Source organism: Equus quagga, chromosome 1 (genome assembly GCF_021613505.1).
Source record: "Equus quagga isolate Etosha38 chromosome 1, UCLA_HA_Equagga_1.0, whole genome shotgun sequence".
Taxonomy (NCBI): Eukaryota; Metazoa; Chordata; class Mammalia; order Perissodactyla; family Equidae; genus Equus; species Equus quagga.
This window is the reverse complement of record NC_060267.1, coordinates 16,808,101-16,829,462: the sequence shown is the minus strand read 5'-3', so window position 1 is coordinate 16,829,462 and position 21,362 is coordinate 16,808,101. Positions and strand designations below refer to the sequence as shown.

Below are 21,362 nucleotides of genomic sequence, written 5' to 3'. Positions count from 1 at the left end.
GGAGAGTCTGCTCCACGTTTTCTTCCCTGCAGCTGGCTGTGGTCTGGTACAAGATAACAATAGCCAGCTTTGCTGGTGGGAATGGAAAATGGTGCAGCCATTTTGGAAAATAGTTTGGCAGTTCCTCAAAAAATTAAACATAGAGTTACCATTATGACCCAGCAGTTCTACTCCGAGCTATATACCCAGGAGAACTGAAAACAGGTGTTCACCCAAAAACTTGCACATAAATATTCAAAAGCGTTATTCATAATAGCCAAAAAGTAGAAACAACCCAAGTGCCTATCCGCTGGTGAAAGGGCAAACAGAATATGATATGTCCCTACAATGGAATGTTATTTAGCCATAAAAGGCATAAAGTCTTGATACATGCTACAACATGGGTGAACTTTGGAAACGTTATGCTAAGTGAGAGAAGCCAGACACGAAAGGACACACATTGTATGATTCCATTGACATGAAGTGTCCAGAAGAGGCAAATCCACAGAGACGGAAAGCAGATGGTCGGGGGCCGGGGGCGGGGGGCAGGGGGCAGGGACTGGGATCAGCCGCTCACAGCTACCGGTTTTTCTTTGGTTCTGGAATTAGTAGTGATGATTGTACAACATTGTAAATATACTAAAAACCACTGGATTTTGCACTTTATGTGTACAATTAAATGGTGAATTTTATGTTATGTGCACTTTATCTCAGTTTTTTTAAAAAATGAAAAGATAGAAATAAAGAAACAAACAATAGCCAAGTACCTGGACTTTCAGTCCCAGCTTTCAAAACCTCACATCGGGAGAGGGACTTCAGGAACTACCCACCCATCTTGGTGTTCCGTGTCCCCTGATTTTAACAGATGAGGTTTTCTCAGTAGTACGGATGTATTTTTCTCTGGACACGGTCTTAGCCCCTAACTGGTGCTTAGGACTTTTAAGTAATGTTCTTTGCAGGCAGTTTTGGTTTATGTCATCTTAGGCAGTTGACAGTGATCATATATGTTTGCTGTCTCTCCATTAACTAATCTGCTCTGATGAATACTGAGAGACTGTGTATACAAACAGACAATGACCAGACCCTATATACCCTATATAAAAACAGAACAGTCACCCACAACCTGCCCAAGAAGCCAACCTCCTTATCTGCAATAGTAAGCCCAGGAAGCCAGCCTGCTATAAGACCAACTGGCAGGAGGCCAGATTGCCATCTCTAGTGACAATCTGGGAAGCGAAACAGTAACTTCTGTAATAAGTAGCCCAAAATGGCCAGGGCTTGATTGACAACTGACAACTTCCCTAATTTTTGTCCTGCTTCCAACTTAGGTCCAATCAGAGAAAGCCAAATATGCTCCCCTAACCAGTCACATAGGATGCCCCACACCTAGTTAGCCTGCCTACAGCTTCCCCATGCCGACAGCCTTGAGTCAGGGCACACCTGAAGCCTCCCCTTCTTCCACTGTCAGCTTCCCCACTCCTCTGCCTGCCTTTGAGTCTGCAAAAACGCACGTGGCGGTGGCTGACTGCCTCACTCTGTCAAGCTCAGAATAAATAGCCTTTGCTTTTCTCACTTGGTTGATCTTCATTTATGTCCACAATACAGATATTTACACATTTTGCGCTCCATATTCCGTCTCAAAGGAATTCCACTGCATAATCAGTGTCGCAGTAGAACCTTGGGTACCCTCATGCAAGAGTTACCAAAGATGTGGGTAAAAAGGAGGTGGAGAAGGGGCTCTTTGACTCATTGGGGCTTATCCCCTAAACCCTTTACCACAAGACTCTCTCAGAAAGTACGTCTTCTAGTCAGTCTCCTCCGCTTTTCAGGCAACTGCTTCTGACATGTGTCACCGTAGGTTAGTTTTCTCTCATTTTTGTGGATTCATTTATATTATTTTTTATTTGGCGTGTTTCACTCCGTAAGATGTTTTGGAGATACATTCATGTTGTTTTGTCTATCAGTTGTCCATTCTTTGTTATTGATGAGTGGTATTTCATTGTATAAATATACTCCAATTTGTTCATCCATTTTCCTGTTGGTGGACATTGAATTGTTTCCGGTTTACGATAATATGAATAAGCTAACTGAGAGCATTCTTGCACAACTCTTCTTGTAGACGTATGTTTTCATTTATATTGAATAAATACCTCAGAGTGAACTTCCTGGGTCATATGTTAAATGTATGTTTAACTTCATAAGAAACTACCAAATAGCTCTCCAAAACAGTTACACCACTTTTTAAAAACTCTCACCAATAATGTATAGTTAGAGTTCTAGTTGCTCCATACCCTAGCCAACATTTGGTGATGTTAGTCTTTGATTTTAACATTTTAGTGGGTATACAATGTTACCGTATTTTGCTTTTAATTTGCATTTCCTTGATGGTTAATGATAATGAGCATCTTTTCATCTGCTTATCAGCTTCTCCTTTATCTTCTTTGTTAATTACTTGTTCACATCTTTTGCCCATTTTTAACTGAGTTCTTTTTATTATTAATTTATTTTTTTATATGGTATGGATACAAGTCCTTTATCAGATACATAAATTTTTAATTTTGATGAAGTCCAATTTATCAGTTTTTTTTTTTCATGATTTTTTTGCATCCTATCCAAGAAATCTTTGCTGATCCCCAAGATGGTGAAGATATTTTTCTTCTATAAGCTTTATGGTTTCAAGTTTTACAGTCAGGTCTCTGATTCAGCTCAAATTAATTTTTGTGTATGAAATTAGATAGGAGTCGACCTGGGTAGATATTTAGTTTTTCAGCACCATTTGCTAAAAAGACTTTCCTTTCTCCATTGAATTGACTTAGCATGTTGACCAAAAATCAGTTTTGTAATGTTTTTTGCATCTTGTCCAAGAAATATTTGCTGAACCCCAAGATCATTTCCTTGATCTGTTTGTCTTTGCTTATACCAATACTACATTTGTATACTAGAATTTTGGTAGTGATTGCACTAACTCTATAAGTCAGTTTGGGAAGAATTGGCATTTTAATTATATTGAGCCTTCCAATCTATGCGTGTGTGGTGTATTTCTTCATTTATTTAAGTCTTCTCAAGCTTCTCTCAGCAAAGTTGTGTAGTTTGTAGTGGGAGTCTTGCACGTCTTTCATGATATTTATTCCTTGGTATTTGATTTTTTTTATATACTGTTGTAGAAGGTAGAACTTCTGAAATTTTATTTTCAGGTATTTGTTGCCAGACTATAGAAATACAGTGGTTTTTGTATCTTGTGACCTTGATAAATTAATGTATTGGTTGTATTAGGTTTGGGTTTTGTTTTTTTAAAAATTCCATAGGGTTTTCTACATGCCTGAAAATGCTTTCTGTGAATAACAGAAACTGCAGCCTTTATACCTTTTATTTATTTTTCTTGCTGTATTGCACTGGCTAGGACTTCAGATATAAAATTGAATAGAAGTGATGAAAGCAGGCATCCTTCCTTGTTGCCAGTGTCAGAGGAAGAGGATTTAATGTTTCACCAAAAGGTATAATGTTGGCTGGACATTTTTAACGATGTTCTTTATCAGATTGAAGCTTCTACATTCAATTCCTAGCTTGCTGAGAAATTTTATTATGCAGAGGTGTTGAATTTTGTTAAATGTTCTTTTTCTGCATCTGTGAGATGATGATATGGTTTTACTCCTTTATTCTGTTAATATGATGAATGGCATTGACTTTTTTCCTAATATTAAACTAACCTTGTTTTCCTGGGATAAACCCTGTTGGTCATGATATATTATCCTTGGTATATATTGCTGGATTATTTGCTCATATTTTGTTAAGGATTTCACATCTCTGTTCATGAGGGATCTTGGTCTTTAATTGCCTTTTCTTGTAATGTTTCTGTCAGGTTTAGTATCAGGGTTATGTTAGCTTTACAAAACAGTTGATAACTATTCCTTTATCCTCTGTTTTCTGAAAGAATTTGTGTAACATTGGTATTATTTCTTCCATAAATGATAGAATCCCCTTGTGAAGCCATCTGGGCCTAGAGTTCTCTTTGTAGTAAGATTTTTTTATTATAATTTCTTTCATTAATATGGGCTATTTAGATTTTCTCTTTCTTCTATCGGTTTTGATAAGTTGTATTTTGATTATTTTGTTCATTTCATCCAAGATGAAATGATATAAAGTTCACAGTATATCTTTATTATCCTAATAATGCCACTAGGATTTGTGGTGATGTCCCCTTTTTTATTCCTGAAAATTATAATTTGAGTTTTCTCTCTTTTTTTCTTGATCAGTCTTGCTAAGGGAATTATCCATTTTATTAATCTTTCTTTAAAAACCAACATTTGACTCTTTTGATGGCATGTTGTTTGTCCATTTACTAATTCATTAATCTCTACTCCTATTTTTATTATTTCCTTTCATCTACTTACCCAGGGTTTAATTTGGTCTTCATTTTCTAGTTTCTTGTGGTGGAAGCTTAGAGCACTGACCTTATATCTTTTTCATTTTCTAATCTCATAATTTAAAGCTATAAAATTTTATCTAACTATTTCTTTAGCTGCAGCCCATAAATGTTGATGTATTGTGTTTTCATTATCATCTAAGTATTTTTCTAATTTTCCTTGTTATTTCATCTTTGATCCATGGATTTTTAGAAGTCTGTTGTTTAATTTACAAATATATGGGGATTTTTCTAGATATCTTATTGTTACCACAAGACTTTTTGATGGAACCAGTTATTTGCATCTATGCTAAATGCTCTTGCCTGTGTAAAAAGATAACATAATGAATTTCTCTTTACTTTCTAAAATCCCCAAGTGTGGGCTTTGAAATTTTCATTTCTTTTTTTTTTTTTTTTTTTTTTAAAGATTGGCACCTGGGCTAACAACTGTTGCCAGTCTTCCCTTTTTTTTTTTTCTGCTTTATCTCCCCAAACCACCCTCCCCCCGCCCCCGTACACAGTTCTATGTCTTAGTTGCATGTCCTTCTAATTGTGGGATGTGGGACGCCACCTCAACATGGCCTGACGAGCGGTGCCATGTCCGCGCCCAGGATCCGAACCCTGGGCCGCCGCAGCGGAGCACGCGAACTTAACCACTGGGCCACGGAGCCAGCCCCCATGAAATTTTCATTTCTTGGTGTCTTCTTTCATTTACTTCTTTTTTGAAACTTCAGATATATATTTCTTTTTTTTTAAGATTGGCACCTGAGCTAACAACTGTTGCCAATCTTTTTTTTTTTTCCTTTCTGCTTTTTCTCCTCAAATCTCCCCAGTATATAGTTGTATATTATAGTTGTGGGTCCTTCTAGTTGTAGTACGTGGGACGCGGCCTCAATGTGGCCTGAAGAGCGGCGCCGTGTCCGCACCCAGATCTGAACCAGAGAAACCCTGGGCCGCCGTAGTGGAGCACGCGAACTTAACCCCTCAGCCACGGGGCCAGCCCCAGATAGATTCTATAACACATCTTATTATGGAACAAATTTTAATGTTATAAATGTTGTCTCCACATATCCCTGCTAATGTAAACTAAAAATTGCTTTAATTTTCAAATAGGTATCACTAAATGATAATCTAATGATTTGACTGGGTCCTTTAGACAGCATTTTTATTAATTCTGTTTTTTTAAGGTTAATGTTATTAAAGTCTGAAGAACTTATATCTTGTTGTTTCCAGCAAGCCCAGAAAACAATAAGATATACTTAGTACCAAAGCCATATTAAATGCAATTTCATCCTTCTTTGTTGAATTACCTGGTCCATTAAATCTTACAGTACCCTGAGGGTCGGCATTATGAAAGTGATCTACCATGTGCTGTAGATTTTCAGAAGGGCAGCTCAGTAAAAATCTAGAATCAATAAATGCCAGAAATAAGAGTGTCCATTACATGAGTCCTTTCTGTGTTCATTTTTAGATGATTGTCATTTTTAAAATGTAGTAGTTTGATCTGATTTATTAAGTGTCATGAATATCAGGCTGAGAACTGGAGCAAAAAGTGGCTTCTCAAAGAAATATACTTTATCATGACCTGAGGTAATGGTTAACAAGTCGTTCTTACATATACAGATGTTGTATCGTAATGCAGCCAGGAATTCCTGAGGAAATCAGTTCTTTTTCCTTTCCATTTCTTCTGTAGCTCTGCCAAACAAACAAACAAACAAATAAACAAAACCCTAAGGTAAACCAATGTCTGAATCAGTGAAACCGTTTGATGAAACACTGTGATAAGATAAACTGTAATCTGCCGGGAACTTTCTTTTTACGGTTCTTAAAATCTAAACGTATATGCAGACAGACAGGCTCTGATGTAGCTCTCCAGAGGTGATTATTCTCTTCTCCAAACAGCTAGGATGGTGCTGGTACTGATCACATGGATGCTTCTCTAACTTCCCACACACAGGCCTCTACCCTCTCCTCTGAGGCGTGGTGACTGTCCCTGCCCTCCTACCTCCACCATGGAAGGGGCATCCAGCCTTACATGGGTGACATGTGAAAGTGGACAACATGGTTACTAGAAAGCCCCCGGTTAAGCCTGATCTGATGCAACCCATTCAGGTTTGCACAGACAGCACCAGCAAGGGACACTGAGAAACCTTCTGCTGTCATCTGCCATATCAGTATTGCCCACGGTGGAGCGTGTAAAAAGTATTTTGTATAACAGTCTGATGGTGTTTTCTGCTCATTCTCTTTGGTTGGGAATTTGAACATTGCAGGTTAACTCAAAACAAAATTTTAAAAGGATAACGTCAACATATATGATGCAGTGTATTTAATTAAGATAGCAAAACCATGGGCTGGCCTGGTGTTGTAGTGGTTAAGTTTGTGTGTTCTGCTTCGGCAACCTGGGGTTTGCAGGTTCAGATCCCAGGTGCAGACCTACACACTGCTCATCAATCATGCTGTAGCAGCATCCCATATACAAAATAGAGGAAGATTGGCACAGATGTTAGCTCTGGGCCAATCTTCCTCTCACACACACAAAAAAGATAGCGAACCTTACCATACTTCTTTACAGAGGCTTGGTGGAGATTTAGGGTAGAACTTCAACTTGCTGATGTTCAGTTGGGCCCAGCTGTGGCATTTGGGAGGGGCAGTATGGTAGAATGATGGTGCTTCTACACGTGGAGGAAACAATGTCTGTGATACTCAGTGTGATCAGGGACTTGGCCTTTAATGAAATTTCAAGTAGAGACGAATTTGACTTATTTTTTCATGCGGTCCAGTTCTAGCCAAATGCTGTGGCTGTGAGCCTGGGACAGGAGAGCTCAGGGTCTCCTTCTGGGACATTGCCCCAGCAGATCTGGTCTTTCTACTCGTGCTTGGAACGGAGCAGATGAGGCGTTTGGGTCCCAGCCAGACTCTTGGGTTTGTTGTGGATGTGTACAAACTTAAACGACTTGGTCTTGTCACCTGTAGAACTGAGGATGGTCGATGGCCATCTTGTTCCGTTCTACTTCCTAGGGTGAGTAGGATTGTAGGATCAAAGTAAAAAGATGTGATGAAGAGCATATGTTCTTACTCACACTCTGGACTATCTATCCAGTAAGGCCCAGCCTTAATGTTTAGAAGACTTTACTCACCTGATTTGCTGTTTTGTTTTGTTTTGTTTTTCAGGCTACAACTGAGATAGAAATAAAGAAGAAAGGCCCTGGATCTCTCTTAGTTTCCATGGACCAACTGGCCTCCTATGGACGGAAAGATAGAATCAACAGTATATTGAGTGTTGTTACAAATACACTAGTAGAAGGTATGTGCCCTGGGATGTCAGTCCAAGCTGCTGAGATATAAATGTGTAGTGTGCATGGTAAATATAACCCCTGTCCCTTGGTCTGAGCTTTGCAAAAATTGTCTCCGGGCTTTAGGAATAGAGTCTACTGGTTGTGGAAACCAGCATCCCAAGTCTACAAGCACAGAATCCAGTAAGGACATCAAAGCTGCTGCCACATTGTCCACAGATAGGTAGGAAGTGTGAAGGAACGACACCAATGAGCCAGAGGGTCTCAAGAAGTCTCTGTAGGAGCTGGCCCCGTGGCCGAGTGGTTAAGTTCTCGCATTCTGCTTCGGTGGCCCAGGGTTTCACCGGTTTGGATCCTGGGCACAGACATGGCACCGCTCATCAGGCCATGCTGGAGCAGTGTTCCACATGCCACAACTAGAAGGACCCACAACTGAAAAAATATACAACTATGTACCGGGGGGATTTGGGGAGAAAAAGCAGGAAAAAAAGAAAGAAGATTGGCAACAGTTGTTAGCTCAGGTGCCAATTTTAAAAAAAAAAGTCTCTGTAGTCATCATCCTGAGGAGCCAGTGGAGTGACGTGAGGCATAAAGGAATGTAGACTGGAGAACTGTGAAGATATAAAATGATGGGATCCCCTTTGTGCCCTCTACCCCAAAACATACCTGCCTCTTTTCCCTTTTAGCTACTCACAACCCCTTTGGTTTTCCCTTGAGGACGATTACTGTGCATTTTGACTGCACCTAATTCTGCCTCTCTTCAGCCACCCCCACATATCCATAAATATATTCGACGTGTGAATAGGTGAGCTGAACCCCTCCTCTTCAGCGCCCTGTGCCACAGGGAGCGAGCAGTGCTGTTGAGTCCCAGCAGGTCGGCAGCGACGCTGCTGTCGGGGCCTGACCTCCGCATTCGGTGACTCCCCCATGACTGGGGAACATCTGAAGATTTTCCATTACACCCTAGTGCCACCAGCAAGTGTCAGCCTTCTGTCTAATCGTGGTCTGTATTCCAGGCTCCTCTTGCTTTCTTTGGAGGTAGATTCAGGCGCTGACCAGGTTTTCTCTCATGAGATTCTGATTGATTTCTGCATGAATCTTCTTGGCTTGATTCATGTTGATTTGGCTGAGTTGTCCCACTCTAGATCCAGACTGTTCTTGAGGCCTCAGATTGCTCTTCTTCCGAGTTCAGATACCCGGGCTCACATAACAGTAACCAGAGTCCCAGGATAGGGAGACTCAAAATTACCCTGGTGTCCTTGGGACAAGTTCTCTTTTGAGTCATTTATGCCCATTGAGCACTTCTACGGTGTGTGTGTGTGTGTGTGTCGGGCAGGGGCATCTGCAGTGGAGGGAGGATCCCTAGAGAGGAGCTTCCCTGGAGTGTTTACACCTCCAACTATGGGCAGGGAGTTAGACTCTACCCAGACTAATCTTAAGACCGTATCCAGTAAAAGGAATATCAAACTGACTGCTTTCCGCTGCCTGCACAACTTCACTTATTCTTTTTTTTTTACCTTTTTTTTTTTAGATTGGCACCTGAGCTAACATCAGTTGCCAATCTTCATTTTCTTTCCTTCTTCTTTCCCAAAGCCCCCCAGTACATAGTTGTATATTCTAGCTGTGAGTGCCTCTGGCTGTGCTGTGTGGGACGCCGCCTCAGCATGGCCTGACAAGCGGTGCCATGTCCGCGCCCGGGATCCAAACCGGTGAAACTCTGGACTACCAAAGTGGAGCACACGAACTTAACCCCTGGGCCACAGGGCTGGCCCCTTACTCCTATTGTCTTTAATTCCCATTGAGGTCATTGTTTGATAGTTTATACTTTGCGATTACAGGTGAATAACTGCAGATCATCAGAATTCCAAGCTGGGAAACACTAGCTTAAGAACCTTAGGTAATTTTGTTCTTCCCTTGGAGCTCAAGACAGGATTTCTCTGAGTATCTATGGCCGTTGAGAAAGAAAAGCTAACAACCTCTGACAGGCGTATTTTATTGTTGGCAAAGACATCAGCACAGGAGACTGATGGGTGCAGTGCAGCAATTATTGGTTGATTACGACGTGGCCTAGCACAGGTCTGACAAAAGTAGATGCTGAAAAAGGGTTTGTTGAACTGAATTCTGCTGTGCTTGGCTGATGGGGAGCGCCGGTCCACAGGGTTCCTTTTGGAGGCCTTAGTGCCTCCACCCCTCTCCTGAGTTGGATAGAAACCACGGGAGCGTGACTTGGTCCTTTTCTATTCCCTTTTCTTCCCCTTCTCCCTGTCGCCTTCTTTCTCTCTCCGTCCTGTTCTATTCGTTCTCCACCCTCCACCCACCGACACACACATGAAAAAAAATAGTTTCATGGGTAACTCAGGGGTGAGGGAGGCTGTGCTTGTGTCCTGGGTAGGAAGCCCTTCCAGGTCTTTCTCCCTCCTCTGAGCCCTAATGTTCACAGAGCTTGAGCCTTTCCTCCCTTCTGCTCAGACACTCCCCCAGCCCCTCTCCTGATATTGACTCCCTTTGTTAACGCTGATGAGATGGAACTGCTGTCAGCACAGAACGATGAATGGCTGGAGCTGAATAATGTGAGAGGGAATTAAAGGACATTAAGAAAGATCCATTCCTATTTAACCACTTGTCGCTCTGTGTTTAAGGATTGCTACAAGCATTGAACGAATAATTGTTCCTGCTTCCCAGACCTCGGTTAGGAAACTCTGACGTTATTTTAACCCAATGATTAAAACAATTACTGTTTAAAACCAAAGAAGCAGGCTCCTACCTACCTAATGGTTTGGAAACCACAGCGGAGAATTCCAGAATCCTGTAAAAAAATGAGAAAATCTTGCCTGCTCTGCCCCGTCCCTATCCCATTGTAAACACGCTCACCAGGATCCAATAAACTCAGCAGAATTCGCAGGCAGCAGCACCATCGGCTCTGGGGTATCTCAGAGGACCGGGGTTGGGGTGGAGGCAGGCAGTGTTGTGGTTTTACTTCTCCTCGAAGCAATGAAGCTGTGGGAGAAGGATGAGGAAGCAGGGATGGCACTTGGCGTTCCTGATTCTCGGGTCAGTTTCAGAAACTCTCCTTTAGAGGTAACTGGCCGTAGCTGTTGCTGCCACAGTTTATTTATTCGTTCTTTTATTCACCTGACAAGCATCAGGTGTCAGTACAGTTACTTAGCTGGTGTTTGCCTTTCCCAGTGTGGCTGCAAGCTCTGTGAGAACGGATACTCTTGTCCATCAGCGTTTTCCCAGTGCCTAGCACACTGTAGATGCTTAAAAACTGTTGGCTTGAACTGAGAGAAGCCCCTGCCGTCAGGAACCTCATGGTCTACTGTGCCACCATCTCGGGGGAATCTTGAGGCCCTCTCTGCAAACAGTTCCCAGGCCCCTGAGGTTGAGACCTACGGTGCCCTCTCTGGCAATGCGCAGGAGGAAAGTAAGGGAAACCCCACAGAGCTTTGGACATCTCCCCCCATATGCTCACCCGTTCCCCAAAACCAAACACTTAGCCACTCCAGGCATGTGGGGCCAGTAACAGTTTACAGAGTATGAGTCACTTTATAAACCGCCTTGTTCACCTGATTGATCTAGTTCCCAGAGCTCCACATTGTCTTACCTTCGGTGAACGGGGAAAGATCCCGAGGATCTTCCCTTCTCAGTAAATGTGGACAAGAGAGAGCTAGGACCCTGTAGGAACCAGCGGGTGGGGAAACCCCTCTTCGCTATCTGCAAGACTTGGGGCCTAGTTCACTGTAACACATTACAATCATGTCAGCCATCAAAAATGTGAACAGTCGTGGCTTCAACCTCCATGTGCCAGCAGACCACAGACATTTGGCGAAGGGAGGAGATAAAAAAGGGAACGGAACCAGATTTCCAAATATGTACTAGAAGAATTTATGGAAATAAGAGAACCTTTTCATTTTCTTTTTTGGGGAAGAAAACTAAATTTACCTTGGGAAGGGAGGGAGTTCTATGAGGAAGAAGCCAAAGCAAATTTTCTTCACAGACTTCCTTTCCCACGCAGACTCCCACGTGGTGCTCACTGTGGCCCTTAAATCTGAAAAACCAAGGCAACCATTTTCTTAGCAACCAGGGAGCCAATCAGAAACCTGACGACAGCAGCCTATCGAAAATCAATCCATCGCCATGGGCACCATCCAGCTGGTTGGAAAAGGGAAAGTAGACTAATTTAAGGCAGCCATCTTGTTCTTGGTGAAATGTTGGGAAACTTTTTTTTATTCCCTGATCGATTTGATTTTATCAGCAGCATTGGGGAGAGGAGGGTGCGGTTATATTCAACCCTGTGGAACCAGTACGTTGCCTCTAAGGATTATCATGCGGACAGATCTTCAAAGTTACACCTCTTACAGAACATCCTCCTGGATCAGATCCTTGGGCTTTTGTAATCCAGCTATTATAGTTCACACTCAGTTTGAGGAGAGCTCTCTTACCTAGGGCCCCGTGCACTGATTGTTGTAGCTGCCAGCTGGATGGCTCTCTGCCTTTAGCGTCTAATCATCGTTTTTAGTCTTTGCATTGTAAACGACCTAGAGATCATCTAGTCCAATGGATCAGAGCCCTAGGATTCCAGGGAAGTGCCTCAGGGAGGGAGGGGTCGCTTGGGCTGGGCTCCAAGCTCCTCTTCTTGCTTCAACTAGAGCAATTCCTGGTTTATCTGTTTTACATACTGGGGGGGAGGGGGGAGACAGAAGATCTTGTTTGAGAAAAACAAGTTCTGCTTCTAAAAGAGAAACAGACAGAAAGAGACAGAGTGGAAAAGACAAAAGAAGGAGAGAAAGAAAACGGAAAGAAGGAGGAGATGGAAGGAGGGAGAGAGGAAGAAGATAAAGGGAGAAGGAAAGGAGGGGAGTGGAAAAGGGCGAAAGGGAGAGAGAGGAGAGAGGAGAAAAGGAAGGAAGGGAGTAAACGGGAAAGGACTGACTGACACTCCTGAGTGAAACGTGTTCCACGTGGCGCTTGGTTGACAATGCTGATTCTACTGCAAAGATAATAATAACAGCAAATTCTTCTGTAGCACTTACTAAATGCTGGGGTGTTCTGAGGCACTTTATATATATTTTAGCTCATTTAATTCTCACAGGAAATTGGAGTAACTTGTTCAAGGTCCCACAGTTGGCAAGTGTCTGAGCTGGTATTTGCACCCAGTATGTCTGGCTTCAGAGTCTGCTTTTGACTGCTTCTCTGATAATAATTTAATGATACAAAGTATAATATAATTAATACCTACCATTTCTTGAGAACTTACTTGTGCCGGGCACTGTGGTCTGCCTTACGTGCATCAACTCACTTAATCCTTAACCAGTGAGTGAGGATTGTAGGGCTCGTTTGGTCCTATAACCTGGGAAGTGCGTGCTGCTTCAGATGAGGCAGCGGAGGCGTGGGGGCATCGGTGCCTTGCCTGGGATCACACAGCTTGCGACAGTTGAGCCCCTTGAACCAGGGAGTCAGAGCACAGAGGCTAAGCTCCTAACCACCACGCTGTGCTCCCAGAACGGATGGGTGAGTTTGCTTTGTGACTAGGTGGTTGCTAACAGGGAGATGATCTGGTGCTGATCATGCCTTCTCTCTCCCTTCAAGAGCAGGGAGACACAGGAGAGTCAGCCCCCAAGCCCGCTTCATTCCTGTGTAATGACAGTGATGAGGACCCGGTGAGGATTAGGAGCTGTGCCCGTGCTCTCTTGCTGTGATTGAGGGGCCACCTTTGTTCTTTACTCCTCACAGAGCTGGAAGAGTCTCAGAGAAAGTGCCCGCCGTGCTGGTATAAATTCGCCAATACTTTCCTCATCTGGGAGTGTCACCCCTACTGGATAAAACTGAAAGAGATCGTGAACTTGATTGTCATGGACCCTTTTGTGGACTTGGCCATCACCATCTGTATTGTCCTGAATACACTGTTCATGGCAATGGAGCACCATCCTATGACGCCACAATTTGAGCATGTCTTGGCTGTGGGAAATCTGGTAAGATGGAGCACTGTCTCCTGATTTTATTATCTGAACGGGTTTTGCCTGTAGCACCTCTTTTTCTGACAGTGGAGTTTAGTTGAAAAGAAAGTACTGGTTCATTGGAAGACAAATGCTTCCACATATGGAAGCCGCTCCTGCTTGCTGTTGGGATGCCTCGGCTGTCTCCTCTTTCTGCAGAACTTTGAAGACGTCATTTAGGAGCTCTTGGCAGAAAAGCAGCCATGGCAACAGAATGGGAGGCCTGGGCCAGTGGGTAGCTTGCAGCAACCTGAGCCAAGGGCTTCTGGATTCTTTTCTCATGCTGATTCGCACATCGATTCCTGCATTGCTCCAGCGAGTTGCTTCCCCTTTCACCTTCCGTAACAACCACCACAGAAATCAGGGAGCTCTTTCAGTGCATTAAATGTAACTATAAATTTACCCACACTGTCTTAATTACCCATATGGGGACTATCTACGGGAAATTTTTAATTCTAGGCTGGGTTCCCTCTCCAGTCCAACTTCTGGGCTATCTTCCAGTTTCCACCATGAGTTGATCTGTGCCACATTTATTTTAATGTTAGCTGAAGTCATATATTTAATTTATTATATGATTTAAACAATAAGCATGCAGTTTTTTAAAAAAATAGGTTACACCATGTATTCTGAAGTCAAGCCGTTGTGATTTGGGGATTATGGGTTTTACTTGTTTAGTACAAAAATCAGGAGTTGATTGAATTTTGATAGAAAGTAGACAATTAGTTGGAAAGAATCCTCTAGGTCATCTGGGCCTCGTTATTCCTTAGGAGTTGCACCACAGGCAGGGCAAATCTAGTTACCATTTCATTTGAGCGTGATCTCTGCCCTGTGTTGGTTTTTTCCCTCCCTCCCCCACCTCCTCTTTTCACATACACACAAACACACATGCCCCCCACACACAGTTTCTACTTTAAGTCCTAATACACCATTAAAATGTTATAATATCATCTTGAGTTCTGATTCTGAAAACGTGCGTGACAAAGGGATCCTTTCTCTGGTTAGCCCTTGTAGCCCGTTGTGTTCCCTGGGACACCTCCAAGATGATTCTGTGATCTTTCCAGTCTCCATGTCTGGGTCAGTGACACACTTCAGGCTCTGTGCTGTGATGCAGACCCTCACATGCAGCCCGATGAAACACCCGTAATCTTGAAGCAGGACACTCCCGCAGGCTGTGCAGGAAATCTAACCTGCTCTCAAAGGAGCCTGAGGGCGGGCTCACTGTGTGCCTGGCTGACCCAGGAGGTCCGCCAGCAAGCAGCATTTTGAGCCAGTCAACAACGTCCTATAGATCTAAGCTTTATTTTATTAGCCGAGGAATAAGTAATGAGAAATAGGACTTGATCACTTTTGTTGTTGATGGTGGTAGTATTTTCCCTGTAACGTTTTGTTTTTCTCATCTTACTTTTACTTGCTCTTAACAGAATCAGTCCTTGATTTCCAAAGGATTTTGAGAGGCCTTTTCACCTACTACCAGCAGAATTGCCCTCAGACCAGGCCAGCAAATAGCGTTGTTTTTCCCTTAAAAATCTTCAGGGGCTGGCCCCGTGGCCGAGTGGTTAAGTTCGCGCGCTCTGCTGTAGGCGGCCCAGTGTTTCGTTGGTTCGAATCCTGGGCGCGGACATGGCACTGCTCATCAAACCACGCTGAGGCAGCGTCCCACATGCCACAACTAGAAGGACCCCCAACAAAGAACATACAACTATGTACCGGGGGGCTTTGGGGAGAAAAAATAAAATCTTTAAAAAAAAAATCTTCAGAGATTTAGGGTCACACCTACATTAGAGTTGTAAGCATTCCGAGGACTTTGCTCAGAGCTATCAGTGAAGAAAGAGGAGAGAAGAGAAGGTCAGAGCTAATATTCAGAGCCTCCGTAAGGCAAGCCAGCCAGGACCAGGTTATAAAATAAGAAAGCGCTCTGGGGGCAGGAGTTCTCAAGGGGAAAGTCAACATACAGCTAGCAGCGGGGATGGAGAGTAGTGAATGTTCAGATGCTTCGGACTGGCCAGTGGATTGGATGTGCAGGTGGAGGGAAGGAAATCGAGAATGGAGCCTAGATTTGGGGGTTTAGTAATGGAGGGAAAAATGGGGATGATTGAGGAAGGAACAGGCTTGGAGTTTAAAATCAAGAGTTCTGTTTTGGACATATTTAGAGTGAGATGTCTGTTCAGTGAGTGAAGATGCCAAATGAGGCAGTTGGGTATGTGCTGGACCTCAGGGAAACCTGCATCATAAGTGTTTTCTGAACAATAACAGAAACTCAAAGATATACTTTGTTGCCAGTTGACACAATTACTGAGTTTGGCAGAAAGAACCCGGAATCAGAAGTCAGAAGATTTGGATTTTGGTTCCTGTTTAATATGGTTTAACCTTAAATGAGCCGTTGATTTTCTGTCCAGAGATGTTTTAGATCTATAAAATGAGGATAACACCATGTCATCAGTGTTTGGGAGGATAAAATGAGAACTTACACAGAAGGTTTTGGAATATTGAAAAGTACTTTACAAATCTTAGGAACTGTATAAGTGTAATTCAGTAGGAGAATTTTCAAAGGCTTGCGGATTTGCATTGAGCCTTTGACTAAACCTGAGAGTAAGAGGATGGAAAACAGTGGAACTAGCTAGCTCATGAGTACAGCCTTGTCTTGTGGATGGACTTCGAGGCTAGGACAGTAAATTAAGTTGTATTTGTCCATAGATAGGCAGATAGATGTTTTTGAGGGAAGATAAGAACAGCCTTCTGTAAATTGAAGATCCCTGCCTCTTCTGCCTTCCCCACAAGGAAAAACGCTAATAATGGGAGGAACCCTGGAGAAATTCCATCCAACCCCATGTTTTATGGAGGAAATTGAAACCCAGGGAGGCTCTGTGCCTTATATGACTTTTATACCTGTGTAGTAGATAAATGTAATGATTTTTTTCTTGCCTTGTTTGCAACCAATTGAGCACAACAGTGGGTTTATAAGATGATTTTTTAAACAAGCTCAATCTTACAGAGAAGTTTCAAGTACAGCTTTAAAAACTTTTTTTTTTTTAGAGTAAGTTAGGCAAGAATTTCCTCAATTTGGGTATGTCTCATGCTTCCTCGTGACTAGACTCAGGTCATGCATTTGGCAGGAATATCACACAAGCAAGGCTATCTTTTTCTTGTTGCATCTCCCAGGCAGCACACAGTTTCCATTTGTCCTGTTAGGGGCGATGTTCCCTCGACCACTTGATTAAGGGCGTGTCTGCCAGGCTTCACCTCTGCGAAGTTACCATTTACTGTTTATAATTAATAAGTATTTGTGAGGAAGACACTTGGAAACTATCTAAATTTCCTGTTTTTCACTAAGCTTTTATTTATTCCTTTATTTGTATCAGTATGGACTCATGGTTTTCAATTTTATCCAATGGGTTATATAATCCATTACTATCATTTACTTGAATGTTTAAACCATTCCTGATTTGGCCAGTGGGAGTCCCTTCAAGCTGGCTTCCGTGTCCTTTCAGTATGTCCTCATGACTTCCTTGTATCCTGGTATCACAGAATATTCCAGGCTAATTTTATATTTTTCCTGACTCAGGCCTGAAATCAGCCATTTATCAAGGAGCCTGGTGGTTTTAGTGGAAAATGATGTTTAGAAATCAAGACCTATTGGAGCAATATGCGTGACTAGGCCCTTTCGGTACAGGGCTAGCTGTTGATGCTAATCCGGTATTACAGGATTCATTCTAGTTTTCTCCTTTGTATATTTGTAATTCCTTCTCCAACACAAAGAAACCTGGTTGCCATGGTCTTTAGTATATTACCTTATTGATCAAAAAGCCACTGTTACCTCCTACAACGTGGATGTCCTCCTCACCCTATTCAGCTCTGGCTCCCCATGCTGCACCCCCCCAGCATCCACACCAGTGTCCTCCATGTGGACCCTCTCCTCTCATTTCCCAGGCTCTGACACCCCAGGCCAGGGCACCCCACACATCCTTGTTTCCCCTACCCCATTTGGACTAGAACACCTCACAGAGGGCCTTCTGCTTGCACGGGCCCTTCCTCACCCCACACCAGGCTTCCCCAACATAGAAGCTCTCCCCGCCCTGCTTGGACTCTGACACTCCACAGCAGGCCACCCTTCCTTGCTCTGCTCGGGCTCTCACTCTCCATTCCATGCACCCGTCTGCCTGGACACTTTCCTCCCCGACTAAGGCACTCACTCCCTATGCCGTCCTTCGACCCGGAAGTTCTCCTCGCCTGGCTCCACAGCCTTGGGAGTTAGTCCCAGTGCCAGGCCACATCCTCCTCACCCTGCTTGGCTCTGACACCCCTCACTGGACCACCTCTCCATGTGGACACCTTCAGCCCACTCAGGCTCTGACACCCCTCACCAAGCTGTCCTTCCCCGGGGATGCTGTTTCTGCCTGCTTAAGTTCTAACTCTCTCTGCTAGGTCTCCACCCCCTCCAGTGTGGACACCCTCCCATCCCACTTGGGCCACAACACCCCATGCTGGGTAGCCATCCTGCACAAATACCCTCCTCATCCCGCTCAGACTCTGACATCTCATTCTGGACTGTCCCCCAAAATGGACACCCCTCCTTGGCCTGCGTAGGCTCTGACAGCCAATGCCAGGCTGCCCTCCTGCATGGACATCCTCCCCCTGCTCACGGTCTCACTCCCCTCACCGGGCTGCATCCAGCGCCTGGCACCAGAGCCTCCCCAGGTGGATAAGGGCTTTAGGACTGAATCTGTTAGAGGGAGGGAGTGTGGAAGGAAGGGCAAAGGCTTAACCTGGCATTTCGGAGATTCTAAGCAAGAAAGGAAGAACAAAGTTATTTTCCCCCCTCACCAAATGCTCATGAATGTTATCATTTCTTAACTACATCTTAACTAGATTTTCAACCAAAAGAAATTCTTTTCCAATTTTAATTCTTCTTTTGTCTGTGTCCGTATGGCCCCTCTGCATACCTCTTTTTACATACTTAGATGATATTCTCATTTGTGCGCCTGTCTCCTCCTGGTTGGGTCAGCAGCCATTCCAGTTTGCACAGATCTTAGGGAGCTCCTAGGACGTGGAACTTTCAGTTTTCAAAGCAGGTCAGTCCTGGGCAAACAGGACAAGTTGGTTACCCTAACTGGAGACCCAGGATGCAGGACATTCAGTATTAAAACCAGGAAAGTCTCAGACAAACCCAGACGAGTTGGTCACCTGCCTCCTGGCAGCTTAGTTCCTAAAGAGCTATTTTTTTCATGGTCATGTGTTGTTCTTTTCGTGTCTCCAATGTGGTCACATCAGGCTTTTATCCAGTTGAATTTCATTAACTTCAGGAGAGGACCCACTGTGGAACGGGAGCTGAGAGCAGACAGGAGCGGGCAACCCCAGGCACACCCCAGTGAGCCTGAACTCGGTCTGCAGATGCGCTATGGCAGAAGGAGATGGGCCGCTTCCCCCTCACCCTCCCAAGCCCCAGAGCGACCCCTGAGTGAACTACCCCAATCTTAGGGTATTGTAAGCCTTGCTAGGTGACCTGGGCATCGCAAGTTTTCAGGCCTGTGCCCAGGGGCTTGTCCCAACTAGAGTGATATGCCGACTGTGAATTCAGAACATTCTAATTAGAAAACAGCAGTTCTCAGTCTTTTTTTGGTCTTAGGACCTGTTTACAGTCTTAAAAAGAGCTAAAGAGCTTTTGTTAATGAGAGTTTTATCTATTGATATTTACCATATTTGAAGTTAAAACCAAGAAAAATCTCAAATAATTTATTTAAAAATCACAATAGTATATTCATTACACAGTTTTACGTAAGTAACCTATTTTATGGGGAAACACTCTATTTTCTAAGAAAAAAATGGCATTGTTTGACATTTTTGCAAATCTTTCATGTCTGGTTTAATAGAAGATAGCCAGATTCTCTGATCTGCTTCTGTTTTCCATCCATTGTGATATATCGCTTTGGTTGAGGTATGGGAAGAGAATGTGGCCCCACACAGATATGTAGTTGGAAAAGGGAAGCCTTCGTGCCCCCTGAAAGGGTCTGAGGCACCCCACGGGTCCTCGACTACGCTTTGGGAGCTGCTGCATTAGAACATAAATTCTTAGGTGAAAGTTCGATGACGTTCACAAGACTCACATTTAGGTAAGGTTGTTGATCCGCTGCTTGTAATTCTTTTTTCTCCTCCTCAAGAAGCATATCACAGTGCAAATAAGAGTGCCATCTTAGGGATAACCTTAAATCTATTCTTCTCCATTTTTAAAGAAGCAATTCCTCCCTACAACCAATAGTTACAAATTTATTGTCACCCACCCCCCAAAGGATGGCGGCACACTATGTGTTGAAAGGACATGGTTGCTGACCTCTATCAGAGGCATTCTTACCAGGCAATGGGGGCCACTCATCCCATTGAAAGGCAGCACCACATAGCTCTGTCATTGTTGGTTTTCTCTTAGGACCCAGAGTTCCCACAGCGTAGATATTCCATGGTCAAGCAGCAAATGCTTAGTATTGAGCACTTCCTGTATGTTCACCAGGAACCAATGGGACAGCAAATTCAGTGTCTACTTAGTGTGCATTAAGCAGGCCATCGTTTCTAGGTAGAGAAACCCTTGACGGGTTTACGCTAAGGGTGAAATGTCTTTCAGAAATTGATTGGCGGCCCCTGCTTCCCTGACCTCACTTAGAGTGAGTCCATCTCTGGGTGCCTCGCTTGCACTGTGGACTTTGGTTTTGCTTAACTGGATCCTTGGGGATGCAGTATTCCATTTTAGAAAAATATTCAATTTAGAAAAATAGGAACCCATAGGAAAGTATATGGGCACCAACACCTCAGTCCACTTACCCATTCTGATGAATTTCCATAGAGTCATTCTGTTTTGTTACTGCTATACATTAATTTGATATATTTCCAAACAGCATCTGTAACCTAAGTAGTTTTCACTATTTTCAATTCTGTTCTCAGACCATGTCTTCAAAGTTTTCCTTCAACTCCTTCAGTTGTAAACTTGATAACCAGGTGGTTACAAGTACTAATGTATTGAGTTTAAAATCTACCACATATAAAGTCCTCTCCTCTAAAAACATAATAATCCATAAGAGTCTGATGTTAGCGATTGGCCTAGAATGAGGATATCAATCTTCTCAAAACTGGCGTTTGTGGGATTTTACTTTCTTACTGCACTTTCTGTTACTAAGGCCTGCGGGATACAGAATGCACTGGGAAAGACAAGGGCCCTGAGGGGGCCATGCTGTGGTAGGCGTCCCACATAGAAAGTAGAGGAAGATGGGCACGGAAGTTAGCTCAAGGCCAGGCTTCCTCAGCAAAAAGAGGAGGATTGGCAGCAGTTAGCTCAGGGCTAATCTTCCTCAAAAAAAAGAAAAAAGAAAAGGGCCCTGAAAGGCAGGAAAGTGGGAGCCAGATAACATGGAGGAAGTCATTCTTGTCCCCAGGAAGCTCCAAATCGAAAACAATTGTTACATCATTGACTATTATATTGGAAAAGTCAAGAGGAAGCACCAAAGTCTCCAATGATAAGAAAATTCTTTGAGGATATATTCACCCAGTAGAATTTTATACAAGCAATAAAAGTGGGAATCAGGAAGACTGTGTAGCAACATGGATAGGGTCATGATGAGTGAAAAATAAGACCCAGGATATTACGTATTCTGTGATTTTACAACTCTGTCAAAATATAGATGCATTTTAAAAAACTCAGAAATGGAGTAC

The 21,362-nt window shown here is 43.4% G+C and overlaps 1 protein-coding gene across 11 annotated transcripts in view; it reads left to right on the top strand.

Annotated features, from left to right (window-relative positions):
- SCN8A (sodium voltage-gated channel alpha subunit 8) overlaps positions 1-21,362 on the top strand; it is a 115,539-nt gene that overhangs the window by 59,080 nt on the left and 35,097 nt on the right. For all 11 annotated transcript variants that reach the window (XM_046664104.1, XM_046664077.1, XM_046664094.1 and 8 more), the window contains 2 exons: positions 7,553-7,685; positions 13,408-13,646. In XM_046664104.1, the coding sequence (XP_046520060.1) occupies positions 7,553-7,685; positions 13,408-13,646 (372 nt within the window). The remainder of the gene's footprint in view (positions 1-7,552; positions 7,686-13,407; positions 13,647-21,362) is intronic.